The sequence below is a fragment of the Danio rerio genome, chromosome 16 (assembly GCF_052040795.2).
Source record: "Danio rerio strain M-AB ecotype USA chromosome 16, GRCz13ab, whole genome shotgun sequence".
In the NCBI taxonomy this organism is placed as follows: Eukaryota; Metazoa; Chordata; class Actinopteri; order Cypriniformes; family Danionidae; genus Danio; species Danio rerio.
In genome coordinates this window covers 27416960-27432500 of record NC_141036.1, presented here as the reverse complement: position 1 = coordinate 27432500, position 15541 = coordinate 27416960, and the positions used below count along the sequence as shown (strand labels likewise).

At 32.6% G+C, this 15541-nt stretch overlaps 1 protein-coding gene and 1 long non-coding RNA gene across 4 annotated transcripts; both read left to right on the top strand.

Moving 5' to 3' along the window:
• The first annotated feature begins 321 nt into the window (after positions 1 to 321).
• Positions 322 to 7972, top strand: LOC147840286 (uncharacterized). 3 transcript variants are annotated; one of them, XR_015511419.1, is made up of 13 exons: positions 322 to 399; positions 679 to 814; positions 2045 to 2078; positions 2356 to 2425; positions 2748 to 2777; positions 2875 to 2944; positions 3028 to 3055; positions 3263 to 3292; positions 3400 to 3469; positions 3826 to 3870; positions 4851 to 4984; positions 5063 to 5194; positions 7693 to 7972. It is a non-coding gene; the product is annotated as an uncharacterized LOC147840286 (long non-coding RNA). The 3 variants fall into 3 exon arrangements; XR_015511420.1 differs by lacking the exons at positions 2356 to 2425; positions 2748 to 2777; positions 2875 to 2944; positions 3028 to 3055; XR_015511421.1 differs by lacking the exons at positions 322 to 399; positions 679 to 814; positions 2045 to 2078; ... (1 more) ...; positions 2875 to 2944; positions 3028 to 3055 and having other exon boundaries at positions 2354 to 2425.
• Positions 7973 to 8983: 1011 nt separating this feature from the next.
• Positions 8984 to 13888, top strand: negaly6 (neuromast-expressed gpi-anchored lymphocyte antigen 6). The gene is given in 5 exon segments (NM_001386408.1): positions 8984 to 9059; positions 10114 to 10227; positions 10324 to 10470; positions 11287 to 11397; positions 13098 to 13888. Coding segments are annotated over 5 exon segments (636 nt in total). The 5' UTR covers positions 8984 to 9010; the 3' UTR covers positions 13313 to 13888.
• The last annotated feature ends 1653 nt before the right edge of the window (positions 13889 to 15541 follow it).

Genomic DNA, 15541 nt, shown 5'->3' with positions numbered 1-15541 from the left:
GAAAGCAGAGTGCAATCTGAGTAAAGGTATAGATTTTCACAAGACATGATGCTTTTCTAGGCACTGTTAATCCAGACTCATTTACACCCTGCTTACATGTTTGTTCAATGACATACCAAATGTTCAAATATATTTTTTGGCTACACATCACAACAAACCTTCCAGTTTCCTGCAATGTATAAAATTGAATGTAAAATAAACTGAATTTCTACACTGTAAAAAAAATCTGTAAAATAACAGTTAAATGACTGTATATTTTAACAGATTTTTTCCGTATACACGTATTACGGGTGTTTTTCCGTTTATATACATTTTCGAATTGCATTGTGGGAAGGGGATCGCAGCTCAGACAGCGTTTGATGGACATCGGGACATATTTCTTCCTCTGTTTTTTCCCTGGTAAGTACGATTAATAAAACATATAACAATATTTTAGTTAAAAGACTGCTTTATTACCTTTTTATCGTTATTTAAAATGATTTTGTCTTGTATGAAGTGCCCATGGAAAGTACAGCAGTGAATTACGTTTAATATTGTTAATAAGATCAGACTTTATTTCATTAAGATCAAACTGAGCTATGAGTGGTTAAATGTAATTTAAACAAGCATTTACCTAATGATTTTTTACCTTTTTATGCGTTTTCCTCATCAGTAAATATGATATCTGTTCATTTACAGTTGTTTGTCCGTATTTTTCTAAACTGCCGTGCGCGGGAAGTGACGTGACGTCCAATCACCCGCTCACTCCCTCTGCACCTGCGTGAGTCTGACTGGATTAACGGTAAACGTCAGCTTGTCTGTGAGAGTGTGAAAGGTATGTTAATTATTTAATAGAAATATAAATGTTTTCTTTGTACAGTGCAACAAGGGATAGCATTCAAAGTTTGTGACACTGTGTAGTTTGGTTGATATACGTTACCTTTAATGAACACTAACGTCAACGTGTTTCAAACGCTCGTAACACCTGACCGTCTGTGTTTGTTTGCATATTAATAACTAATTTCATATTTTTACTGACGTTATCAAATGTTAGCTTTAGTTTGACCGACGTATTAAGGCTGTGTGACCGAGTTTCAGTGGAACAGCTTTGCTGGTTTTTAAGTAACGTTAAGTTATAAGTTAGACTCGCGTGAATTGGAGGCATTTGTAACTCGGTATGAGGGGAAATACACACTCGTTAAGTTATTATTAGTGGTGGGCCGTTATCAGCATTAACGTGCTGCGTTAACGCGAGACTTATCGCGCGATAAAAAATATATATCGCCGTTAATCTATTCTCAACGTTGGGTTGGGAGCTGCAGCTCATGGGTGACTTTCATACTTTGACATTTTAGCGCGGATGTATACCTGACAGGTGAGCCGTCTGACAAACAAGTGCCCTTCTGAATCAAATCAGCAGGATGCCTGACTTTAACTGCGGTTAACTGCAGTTCGGCAGTTTCACTTTAACTCATGAACATTTCATTCATCCCGCGTGACAAACTGGGGTAATAGACGCAAATAAGAAGCAAGAACTGATGAGAATGTTATGGAATTTAATAACGCTCGCCAAATGGAACGAAAAAAAAAACTTCCGCATTTCGCGACGTGTGTTTGTGTGTACAGAGATAACAGAGTGATCCAGTAAGTGTGTGACATTTAAAAGTATTTATAGTGTTTACACTGTCATGCGTTTTCGGCCTCAAATAGCCTACAACGTGTACCTTAAAGCACACAATTAAATGTTTGTTGTAGTCGAGTTGAACTGTCATTGATATTTATTTATTCACTTTTAAGAACCTCAAGGGCAGCTAATATAAAGATATAAAGATGAGTTGTTCTTCCACAGTCTTAAAATTCTTCAAACTAATTGTCAGTTCGATTCATTATAGCAAATAATACTTTCTTTACTATTAGGAGATCAGGAGTTTTATTTGAATGAAACCTTGATAATAGAGTGAACCACACATGGTGTTATCGCTAATGAAATCTTTTTATGTAGATTTTGAGTCAGTTTTTTTTGCACATATAAGGTTCACTGATATTTTGCTTTGTTGACTTTCAGGTTCTTTCATTTTGGTTATAAGTACATGTTACAGGTAAATTCTTAGATTCAATCCAAACTGAATTTGAATTAATACAGACAAATGAAATAAAATACACCTGGGATTTTAAATGTTTTAATTTTTTTATTATTCACAACGTTTGTGAAGTCTAAATGTAGACTGTCTCAAACTGAATGAGTGTTATTTTTGTTTTTTGTTTATTTTATTTTTTGTTGACTGGTTAGTACTGCATTTTTAACCATAACAATAATGATTTATATTTAGCATTGCATCTATTGTCATTTTACCAAGAATGTGTTTGCTCTTTCAGAACTCAGGCAGTTGTGCTGGACCTTCTGTACTTTATACAGGAGATGACAGTAAACTTTCAAGTTTAAGAGGTAAAATGTTCAGGGTTTTTCTGTTTGATTTTGAGTGTTTTGTAGATATAATGTTCACTGATATATGATATAAGATTTGCTTTGTTTATGTTGTCATTTTGGTTATAAGTACAAGGTACAGGTACATTTTCACAGCAATCTAAATTAAAATCTTAAATCTTACATTCAATCCAAACTGAATTTAAATTAATATGGACAAATTAAATAAAATACACCTGGGATTTTAAATGTTTTCATTTTTTTGTTATTTACAAAGTTTAAAGTTTAAAAGTAGACTACCTGCTGCATGTTTCAAACTGAATGAGTGTTATTTTTGTTGTAGGTGTGTTGGTGTAAAAAGTGATGCTGACTGGTCAGTACTGCATTTTTTTAACCAAAAAAATAAACAATGATTTATATTTAGCATTGCATCTATTGTAATTTTACCAAGAATGTGTTTGCTCTTTCAGAACTCATGCAGTTGTGTTGGACCCTCTGTACCTTATACAGGAGATGACGGTAAACTTTGAAGTTTAAGAGGTAAAATGTTCAGCGTTTTTTCTGTTTGGTTTTAAGTGTTTTGTACATAAGGTTCACTGATATTTTGCTTTGTTGACTTCCAGGTTCTGTAATTTTGGTTATAAGTACAAGGTACAGGTACATTTTCACAACAATCTAAAAAAAAATATTAAATCTTACGTTCAATCCAAACTAAATTTGAATTGATATAGACAAATGAAATAAAATACAGCTGGGGTTTTAAATGTTTTCATTTTTTTATTATTCACAAAGTATGTAAAGTATAAAAGTAGACTACGTTGCATGTTTCAAACTGAATGAGTGTTATTTTTGTTGTAGGTGTGTTGGTGTAAAAATTGATGCTGACTGGTCAGTACTGCATTTTTATAAATAATACAAAAAATAAAAATAAAAAATGATTTATATTTAGCATTGCATCTATTGTCATTTTACCAAGAATGTGTTTGCTCTTTCAGAACTCGGGCAGTTGTGCTGGACCATCTGTACTTAGTACAGGGGATGACAGTAAACTTTCAAGCTTAAGAGGTAAAATGGTCAGGGTTTTTTTTTTTATATTGATGCTTTTATTTTTATTATTTGGCAAAACCAATTTCTTGTACCTATATTTTTACTAAGTGTTTACATGAACACATTTTGCTTCAGTAATTTAGAATTTTGTTAACATGTATTCAAACTAAAAAGCACTGGGTTGATGTGGGTGTTTTATCTGGGTTTTTTAAGCTGCTACTGTAATCTGTTAAATAAACCAAGCAGTTATTTATTATTATTATTTATTTTTGCATCATTTGAAATGTTACAAGTTCTTTATTTTGGTAATGTCTGCTTAAAGTGATAAGGAAATAACTGGTCCACTGCTGAATCTCTTTTCTTTTCTCTCTTAGCCACCTGATGATGAGAGAGACAATTTCAATGTGGGCATCTTGATGGTGAGCCAGGCCTTCATGCTAATTTTGTGACCGTTTAATCTATTTAGCGTCATTGTAATAACATTATTTCAGGATGCAAAACTGGCTAAAAATCTAATTTAAATTTCAACATTAATTGTATGATAGTGTGGTTGATTTAACATTTTATTTAATGTTGGGTTCATTGTAAAAAAAAAAAAAAAGATTTAATTTTGGTTGAATAAATGCTGATTTTGGGACAGTTTTGTCTATTTATCATCATAGAATTACCATTATTTCAGGGTGGAAAACTGCCTAAAAATCAGTGGTGACTTTTTAACGTTGTTTCAATGATAGTTTGATTGATGTTTTAACATTTATTCAATGTTAATTTAACGTAGGTTTGCTCTCTGGGTAAGAACTAACTTAAAAAATGCGAAAAACTTATGTATGTGCCACTTGACTTTTGTATCACATGTTATTGGCATGTTATGGAATTTAACTATGGCAAATAAGTGAGAGGAGATGGAAAGCTATGATGTCTACACGTTTTCCTGAAACATTTTCAAGGTCAATTCTTTCTTGTATAAAGATAGTGGAAAAGAAAGAAATGTAAAACAAAATGGTTTGTCATTTTTTTAAATTTTGTTTTCTTTCCTTTATTGTTTTTTTTTTTTGCCTTATTTTTGTTCTTGCACTATAATTATTTCTTGTAATATTTGATTAAGTAAATATATTAATTTTAATTTCTTTTAAATTATGTAGCAGACATGTATTTGAATAATTTTACATAATAATTATAATATTTATAATATTATTTATAATATTAATAATTTAACATATAGGTGTGCATATATGTACCCATATATGTACATGTAATATAGGAAAACAGACAATTTTATATTTGTCACATATTTCAAAAACCTAAATCAAAACCTATATTAAACCATATGTTTATATAGGTTCTTTCCATGTGGACGTGTACCAGACCCAACACACAACTCACTTTTCTTTTTTTTCAGAAGAAGAATCCACAGTCACAATAACAAGATCATTGTGCTGTCCCCTAATTGTGGTGAGCTACATGTTTAGTCTCTTATGTGCTAAACATTATGTAGCCTAAGGAAGCAGCCCTGACTCTGGAGTTTATATGAAGGTCTGTTTTTACATTTTTAAGTTTATTTCATTTTTATAAGACAAGTAAGTTGATACATGTTTGTTGTATTTACAACAGGAGCATGCTGAGTAACTATCCAGAATGTAGGTCCAAAGCAGAAAAAAGAGCACCAAGCAGAAACATACCATCTAAACTCCTTCGATTCCTGTCAGACCAGAAAGACTTTCAGAATCCTTGGAAGATTTAAAGGTAATTAAGCACACCAGTAATACTTTATAATAACTAAACACTATTGATTAATTTATTAAGCATTAGCAAAAAGTTCTGTTAAGCATTAACTCTACATTAATAGACCTTGGTATACAGTTTATAACTACAGCTGCAAATGCTGTAATCTTGACATATAAGCACATCTATAATGTGCTTAATGATTTTGTTTTTATATTTTGTTAATGATTAATTTTTCATTACTAAATTTAGTATAGCATTATTTACAAACCAGTGATTTAAGAATAGTTGGTGTATTTTTTTTCTAATCATTCAGAATGTGTAAGTAAATGGTTAATAAACTATTCAAACTAACATTTAAATATCTTATTATTCAGGCATATAGTAATAGTTGGGCAGCACAGTGGCTAGCACTGTTGCCTCACAGCAAGTAGAGCTCCGGGTGCTTAGGTTTCCCCCACAGTCCAAAGACATAAGCTATAGGGAAATTGATTAACTAAATTGGCTGTAGTGTATGAGTGTGTTTGTAAATAAGTGTGTATGGGTGTTTTCAAGGGCGTACTCATGCTATGCACAGTTGCCTTGAAACTGGAAGCGTGCTTGTCTCCCCACCGACCTGCACTCACATTTCATTCGAGCCTGAGCATGCTTACATCATCAATAATGCACTGTTCAGTTTAACAAGTGCTCTCACTCAGCACAGTGGAGATTTCTTTATATTGTTATATCGTTTTAGTTGTTCAATATGCAGTGACACGCAGTCAAATATTTCGCCGAACAGATCAGCCACTTTTGACTCTCATAAACAATCAAAGTCAACGTGCTGCAGGTACTAGGAGGTTTGCTAAAGGTGCAGCTGTTGTGCAGTGAGGGGTTTGTGTCTTTAATCTATGACAGTTTGCAAGGGACTTTGATTTGGATAAATTAATCACTATTACTGTTCAATGAACGCAAACCCCTTACTGCACCACAGCTGCGCCTTTAGCAAACCTCCTATTCCTGCAGCACAAGGAATTTATGATTGTTTATTAACATCAAAAGTGGCTGATCTGTTCAGCGAAATATTTGACAGCGTGTTACTGCATCCCAAATGACTAAAACAATATAACTAAAGAATTCTCCTCCGTGCTGAGAGCACTTCCTAAACTAAACAGCGCATCATCGATGATGTAAGAGTGCTCAGGCTCGAATGCAATGTGAGTGTGGGACGTCAGGGGAGACGGGAGGGAAGACAAGAGTGCTTCGGCCTGGTTTAAGGCAACTATACATAGTGTGAGTACATACTAAGCTGAAGGAAAATACATGAATGAATTGTAATAGTTATATTTGTAAATAAAGTACAAAAAATAAGTATATAAAGTATATACAATATTTATTTTAATAAGTGCTTTTGTTAACTTCATCCAGTTTTTAGCCTAAAGTGAGGATTGTTTATGCTTTGTAAATCCCCTTATAAATCACAATTAAAGATTCAGTTATATTCTAAAAATGAAATTCATTTTATTGTATTAAATGAAAAATAAATCTTATCTAAAATAAAATTACTGTACAGTTTAAACATAGCTAAATAACACTGAAATGTTGCATCGTAATATCATTAAATTATTTTAGTGTTGTTTTATCCAGTTTTATGTTATATTTTGGCACTCCAGCTATTCAGCAAGGTTTCATATTTGTTTAGATAAGAATGTTTATATGTCTGTTTAGATAAGAATGTTCATTTGATACTGAGCCTTTAACTGTCGTTTATAAGGATTTATAAATCATAAATAATCCTCACAGATTAGGCCACAACTGGAAGAAGTTTTGTAAATAATGCAATATTAAATATAATATTATATATATATATATATATATATATATATATATATATATATATATATATATATATATATATATATATATATATATATAAATAGTAATGTAAAATCAATCATTAAAGTTTGATAACACAATTATTAAACTGTAGCTGTAGCAAATTTTGCAGCTGTATTTATAACCGACTGCTAACATCTATTAATTTAGAGTCAATGCTTAACAGATAATGAATTCACTATTTGCTAATGCTTCATAAATGAATCATAGCCTGTAGTTATTATAGTGTTACCAGCATAGTTTGTTTATATTACTGTTTCTCTCTTGCATTATTGTTCCGAATATTGTCAAAAGTACCTACACTTTATTTTGAAAAATCTTAAAGTGATTTCTCACCCAAAACTGAATAATTGATAATTCATAATTTACTCACTCATTTTAATTAATCATTAACATTGACATTTTAAACCTGTATGACTTTGTTTCTTCTGCAAAACACAAAATATCATATTTTAAAGAATGTTGCTCCTATTTCTCCTACTTTGTTCTGTGGAAGTATGTCAGTCAGACAGGCTTGAAATTACAAGAGTGAGACAAGAAGATGATGATAAAACTTCCATTTGTGTAAACTATTGACATGCAAGGAATCACCCCAGTTGTAAGTGAAATGTCATTAGTAATGTTTTTTTTTTTTTTTTTTACAGCCATTGAAGTATCAGTATTGGAGCGGAAGAAGACCCAGTTGTATCGTCTGTTTCCTGCCATCTTGCAGTTTAACCTGGTTTCTTAATGTAAAGTACTTGTAATTTGCCCACTTGTCCTCAATTATCTTAAAGCTAACATTTAAAACTAATTTGCTATGAGATTATTTGCCAAGACCTCTCACTGTGTGATTCACATGTCAATATGTATTATTGTGTGTATAACTAGCTATTTGGAATTCAAATGATTTGTATTCATTAAAGAATCTGTTTTAATTGCAAAGTTGTTTTTGTACTAATTGTAAGTTCACAGTTAACAAACTATTTACTGCTTCTTTACACATACAGTATAGAATAAATGTTTTTTTTTACTATGGTAAACCATTAATAGTGTATTTCCCATATGTATATGTTTATCCTTACCAACTGCCATTTCTATGCTGCTTGAAGAGCATTAAATTAGTAAAATAATAATTTTTTTACAGTAGGTATCCCATTAAAACAAAGAATCTGTTCATTTTTTCACTGTGTATATATACTATTAAAAAACAAAAAAGTCCTCTTTTTACAGTAGGTATACTATTAAAACACAGAATCTGTCTGTTTTTTTACAATAGGTATACTATAAAAACACAAAATATTTCCGCTTTTTTACTGTTGGTATACCCTTAAAAACACAGAAAATAACCGTTTTTTTATATAGAAAACCCTTAAATTACAATAAAATGTTTCGTTATTTTACAGTAGTTTAACCGTCAAAAAACGGATATTTTGTAGTTTTTTTAATGTGGACACACTGTCAATTAACAGAAGTTTTCCGTTTTTAATTTACGGTAAAATATTTGTGTAATGAGCTGCCAGTACATTTTACCGTTTTTTTACGGAATTTTTTTTTAGAGTGTAGAGTCTACAGAAGCTGTAGGCCATCTCTTACACCTTAACAATGGTTTTCAGACAATAGAAATGGTCTGCTTTCAGAAGCATAAAGCTTTCCCATGAACACAAGGTGAAGTCACATCCTTATCATATTACAACATTTCATTTATGAGTGTCTCTTATGCCCAATACATTAAATGATAAATAGTACATACATAAATAGTACATCCTATACATATTGTGTGCAAAATCATACCAGCATCCGACAATAAAAACAACAGATTTGAAGTTTCCACATTCACAGCTGAAAAACTATAGTTGTGTGACACATTGGCAACCTTTTTTTTTAAAATGTATCAGTTTCAGGATGTTTCACGTATGGATACAAAGAGAGGGATGTAATCTCCTGTTTCCACTTCTTGTATCACTCTGAGCTCAAATCACAATGGCATGGTCTGTCCTCTTTATTTTTACCTGCACACTTTTCTACAAAGGTAACTGATGAATTTTTACTTTATGCAGATTTGTATATTACTATGTGAGAAATTCTTCTCTAGCCTTACTATAAGTAAATGTGTAGGACTGTGTAAAAACAAAGATTTAAGAATTAAAATAAAACAGATTAATGAACTGAATATTTATTTTAAGGAATGCATGTCTTTATATGTGTTTATTTTCTTTACATTTATTATTTTCTCTAGTTTGATTCCTAATCTAGTTGCCTAAACCTGGCATTTTATACTACGGTAACACTTTACAATTAGGTTGTAGTAAGTACACTGTAAAAATTATATGATTCATTGTAGATCATTGTAAACAAAGCTAATCATGTTTCTAACTTAATTTTCTAAGTAACACAAGCTGTTTTAAGTTAGTTATGTTTTAGTTATATACATTATATAAGTTCAATGGACTCACAAGGTTAGTTTGAGTCAGCTTAAAAATTTAAGGCAACCAGGATTTTTTTTATAGTGTAGTAAATATATTTACTAACATGAATAAGCAATGAACAATGCATTTATTACAGTATTTCATTTTTGTTGAAATTAATTATTGGAAGCTGTTGATTATTTGTTTGTTAACCCACAGTGGGTTAACTTCTGTTAGCAAGTATTTGGATTTTAATAATGCTTTAGTAAATGTTGAAGTCTAGGAGTATGATTATCAAATTGGGTGTGAGAGATTCTGTGTTCAGACCCCGGACGAACCCCCTGTTTTTACAATCTATTCTAATGTATTTTTTATATTTGTCATTTAATTTATTTAATATAAATCATCTGCTAAGTGGATTTTTTTATTCATAAATTATTTTATAATAGCACATTTAACAGGTTGTGTGTAAATACTTCTCTATATTTATTGGCCTAACTCACTTATATAGTTTGCATCCTATTGCAACTATTGTTGAATCAAATTGCTTTAGTCCTTTTTATTCAAATAATTTAGATAAATTCATCCTAAATGTATGAATTTATAATAAAAATAATAAAATATTTTTTAAAATGTTGTCTGAATATTAAATAGATAATAAAATGTGTTTACTTTCAGTAAGTTCTCTAACCTGCTATCAGTGCATACCTGAGACCTCCATTAAATGTACTGAAACTACAGTGGATTGTCCTGTCGGTCAGTGTGGGACCATGAAAACCACATCTTATTTGGGTACGTCCTGCAGGAGACCGAACATTTGTAATGAAAACTAGTTACCGTAATTTTTTGTGTGTTGAAAAATGAGTCAAATGTACATTTCTGCTGTAGGAAACAATGCAATTTCTGATATGATTATGAAGAACTGCTCTGCAACTCAAGAATGTGTGACTGCATCTGTAAACTTTGGAGTCACAAAGATCATCATCAACAATGAATGCTGTAACACTGACCTGTGCAATAAACAGATCAAACAAGGTGCATATTTTACACATCAGGAAGAATGTTATGTGACATTTAAACTGTGGATATATTTTTCATTCATATACTGTACATCATCAAACTAACCCAGGCTCATTCTGAAAATGTACCTCTATATACATTTCTGGAGAGCACCAAATAGGTCCCCGGATATACGTTTTTTTTTTTTTTTTTGCTGTTTTTGTTTTTGTGAATCCACCAAATATCGCTGAGTATGCTTTTTGAGATCTCAAATTTCTCTCGCCGGCTGTTCTCAAGTATCCCACTAGAGGCTGCTGTCGACTGACTGAATGACTGACTGACTGATCAATCAACTGACCTACCATCCTCCTTCCTTAAACCCAACCAATTGTATTGATTGACCTGTCCACCTTCTTCCCTAAACTCAACCAACAATATTCAAAAGCAATCCAGAAAAAAAAGCTCCCGTCTGATTTTTACCCCGTTATCAGATTTTAACACATTCTCGTCCTGTTATTTACTTGTTTATTTTACTTTTTGGATTCTGTTTTTGTCTTACCTGATTTCTGGAACCAAACTTCACCGAACTCAAACCCTGTCTTTGTGGTGAACTCCTCTCTGCTTCTCAAGTCTGCCAATGTACATGGTGAACTAACAGGAAAAACTGGTAACGATAGCGATCATTTAAAAAATTAAATGCAGCTATACGTACATCTGGCTACATAATTTACGATCTCCAGAAACTTATATAGGGCTACATTTTCATCATGAGCCTATGTTGCATCAGACATAACGTCAATGGAATTTGTTGTTGTTGATTTAGTAATCCAAGCAATCCAATTTTTTTTATAGAATCCCAAAATAGAATCCCAAATGGAATGCACTGCTACACTTGCAAAGGAGAAGACTGTTTATCAACTTTACCTTGTGCTGACGGAGAAGATCATTGTGTGAAAGCAACAGGTACCATAAAACGCAAAACAAGAGTCTACAGTATATTCTTACACTGTCTTGCCAAGAATCTTCTTCTTAATTTGTATACACACAAAACATATTTAATTTGTTTCAAATAGTTTTTTTGAAAATGCCAAAATATGAGTGAAATAATGTTCTATTTTCATAAAGTGCAGCACTAGCACACTCAAACGAGATATATTGCCCTCCAAAAGGTACTTCAGAGTGAAAAAATTGTGGCCGCAATATTGAAATTAAAAAATTTGAATCAAAACTGGCTACTTTGAAGGGCCGTTTCGAATGAAGGAGTTTGAAAAATACAACTGATGGACACTTCAGCGGGTTAGGTGTTTAGCTGGTTAAAAATACCAATTTTTAATTTATTTTGTTTAAAATGGAGATCTTTGCAATTATTCTGAATATCCTTAGCACAATGTAAAAGTTGCATTTGAGTAATAACTCACTCATAATGACATTATTACTAGACAAACATCATTTTTAATAATCTCTTGAACGAATTCCTCATTGACAAGCATATTTAATGGATACAAGCTTCATTTGATGCATGATTGTGAATGCTCTAGTTTAAGTTTAAGGAACAACAAAAAGTAAATGGACTTCTAGTTGATTATTTTACCAAAATAATATATGATCATGCCTTGATCTTTATTTAATTAATTAGGACAGCAAGGTCTGACTTTGCTTAAACAAACGTCTTGTCACTTAACAAAAATAATGTACAGTATAGAATATAAAGTCATGGTGCATTGGAAAAACAATTCATATTGTGTATGACTCCCATGAGCTTGGAGGACTGCATCCGTACATCTCTGTGATGACTCAACTAACTTATTAATAAAGTCATCTCCAATGGCAAAGAAAGCGTTCTTGCAGGACTCCCAGAGTTCATCAAGATTCTTTGGATTCATCTTCATTGTCTCCTCCATCGTCTTACCCCAGAGATGCTCAATAATGTTCAAGTCTGGTTACAGGGCTGGCCAATCCTGGAGCTCCTTGACCTTCTTTGCTTTCAGGAAATGTGATGTGGAGGCTGAAGTATGAGAAGGAGCACTATCCTGCTTAAGGATTTGCCCTCTCCTGTGGTTTGTAATGTAATGGGCACCACAAAATGTCTCGATACCTCAGGCTGTTGATGTTGCTATCAACTCTGCAGATCTCTCGCACGCCCCCATACTGAATGTAATCCCAAACCATGATTTTACATTCATTAAACTTGACTGATTTCTGTGAGAATCATGGGTGCAAGCAGGTTCCAATAGGCCTTCTGCAGTATTTGTGAGGATTGGGATGCAGTTCAACAGATGATTCATTGACCTTCTTGCATAACCATTGCTCACTCTGAGTAAAAACAGTTTAATGTACAGATGTGATTGTCAAAGGTTTAAAATGATAATTTAGGATTGTGTGGGTGTTTGAATTGACACTGCAAACATTTAACAATTAGTGGGTGTATTATGTATATCATGGTAAAATGTACAATGGTCATTTTAAAAATTATTTGATGAAAGAATGACAAAAAAAATATTACACAAAGTTTTTAATATTTCAGTCTAGATCAGCTTAATGTGAGAAAAGAAATATGAGCTGGGTATTTCTGACATTATTTCATTTTCCAAATCCTCTAAATCAAAATAAAAGACTGTGATCCTCTTGTTTGTTATGAATTTTACCCTATCGTTTCTCTACAGTCATTTCAGAGGGACAGATGATGACAATGAGAGGATGTGCAACCAGAAGCTTTTGCAGAGGTGACCTGTCCTCCCAGATCAGCCAAAACAACACAGCGGCAGTGGGTCTGACCTGCTGTAAGGGGCATTTGTGTAACAGCTCAAAAACCCTCATTCAGAGCCACATGGTTCAGCTGAGCTTTCTGATGTGTGCCATTATACACATGCTGTTGTAAGGTTATATAATATGGTGATGTTGATCGGCTTTTCACTGACACAATTTAAAACAACTTAATATCGAACCAACATTACTACACTTTTAAAAATTCTGGGTTGTTGTAACCCAATGTTGAGTGAGATATGGACAAACCCAACAATGTTATGGGTTATATGACAACCCAATTTTTAAAAGTGTATCCACTGCAGTTAACTACACATGATAATGTTGTTAAATAGTTTATTAACGCTAAATTAAAACTCATATACTTACCAAACTCTCAAATTGTTCCTCTGCAGAACAAAAATTACTTTACATTAGGTAACATGAACAGTCAAATCATACATTTATTTATTCCTCTTTCTTAACTTTAATTTTCTGTCTTATCTTAAGCTCATTAATGTTAACGAGCACAACTTTGGATTTTAAGAATGGATTAGTAAATGTTGATTGTATATATTTACATGCATGGCACACAGCCTTGCATTGACATTAACAATGATTAATTAATGCTGTACACATTTTTTGTTCATTCTTATTTCATGTAGTAGGAAAATATCTAACATTAAAGAGATGGTTTACGCAAAACTGAAAATTCTGTCAGCAAATGCTTTCCCTTGTTTCAAACCATTGAGTCTCTTTCTTCTGACAAACACAAAAACAAACATTTTGAAAAAAAGCTAAAAACTAACATTTACTTCCACAGAATGATAACAGGTTTCCAGCTTCAAATGATCTCCCTTAGTGTTTGGCAGAATAAAGAAACTTTATTTACATAAAGGTCTGGAATTATTTAAGGTTGAGTATAGTGAGTAAATTGTAATTTAGAAAAAAACTAACCCTTTAACTAATGGAACACCTCAAACCACCCTAGGCTGGTTGGCTGGTTTTAGAGGGGTTTTGGCCACTTCCAGCCTGGTCTTAGCTGGTCCGGCTGTGAGATGACCAGCTGAAACCAGCTTGAACAGCCTAGCCAGGCGGGAAGCGTTGCCAAAACCAGCTATGTCCAGCTTAAACCAGGTTGGAAACCAGCCTGGAAGTGACCAAAACGCCTCTAAAACCAGGCTGCTTAACCAGCTTAGGCTGTTTTTTCAGTATAGGGACTTGTGGTGTGACCAATATTTAATCAAATCTGTGAGAAGTCTCTTCTTCCAAAACTCCTCTGAACTTTTTTTAAGATATTAAAGGGACTTTTCAACAAGTTTAAACGTGCATGTTAATTTACTCACCTTCAGCTCATCTTGTTGACTCTCTCTTTAGCTGAAACAATGGTCCATATCTTGCTGATTCTTATAACTCGATTGGTAACAATTACTACGAGAGTAAGTGAATAAAAATAAACCAAGGCCTTGTAATTTAAAGCAAAAGATTCAGTCTGTGCTAGAATCTCACTCTTCGTCTTGCTCAACATCGCCCCTTAGCTGTTAAAAACGGAAGATACGGGTTTAGAATGACCATAAGCAAATGAAGACGTTTTCATTTTGGGGTGAACAAACTCTTAAAAGTTCGATCCTGCTTATGATCATATACGAAATGTGAGGATTGTCGAAACACTGTGCTTGACAATTTGTAATTTCATACTGAAATTTACATTTAGACCATCTGACTGTCTAGCATTACTATTAATGACATGGAGAACACTTTATTTGAACCTTCTGCTAAGTTACACCACGAAACTTTACAGAACAAAATTGCCTTTTACCATCTTTGGTCAGAATAGTCTCAGAAACTAACATTTTTTTTTTTTTTAGAAGGGTGTAGCTAGTTTTAGAATTCTACATGGAATTCAATACACTAAAATAAATCCATTATGCCCTGGGCCACTGAATTGTCTTGGACAAGGGGAATGAAATAAGATGACTTCATAACACATCTGTTCATTTTTGGGTGTGTTTGCATATGTATATATACATTAAATTAGTCAGATTTAAACATTTGGTCTCTTCAGCTTACAAATTTATTCCTTAAGCACCAACAGAATCTTACCTCTGTTTAGAGATTGTTTCTGAACACAGTACACAAAATGTTTCTTGAATGACAGTGAATAAGAATAAAGAAACAGCGCCTCTGAAACTGAATTGTCTTGTTACCACTCGCAGAGAAATGATGTAATCTCAAATATTCAAGTATGCGGATATTTGTAAAACAGATTTACATGACTTTTGCTAAACCTGTATTTATTATTTACAAAACTTGTCCATGCCTGTAAAAGGATATGTCAAAATTCCATGACTTTTTCAGGTTTTCC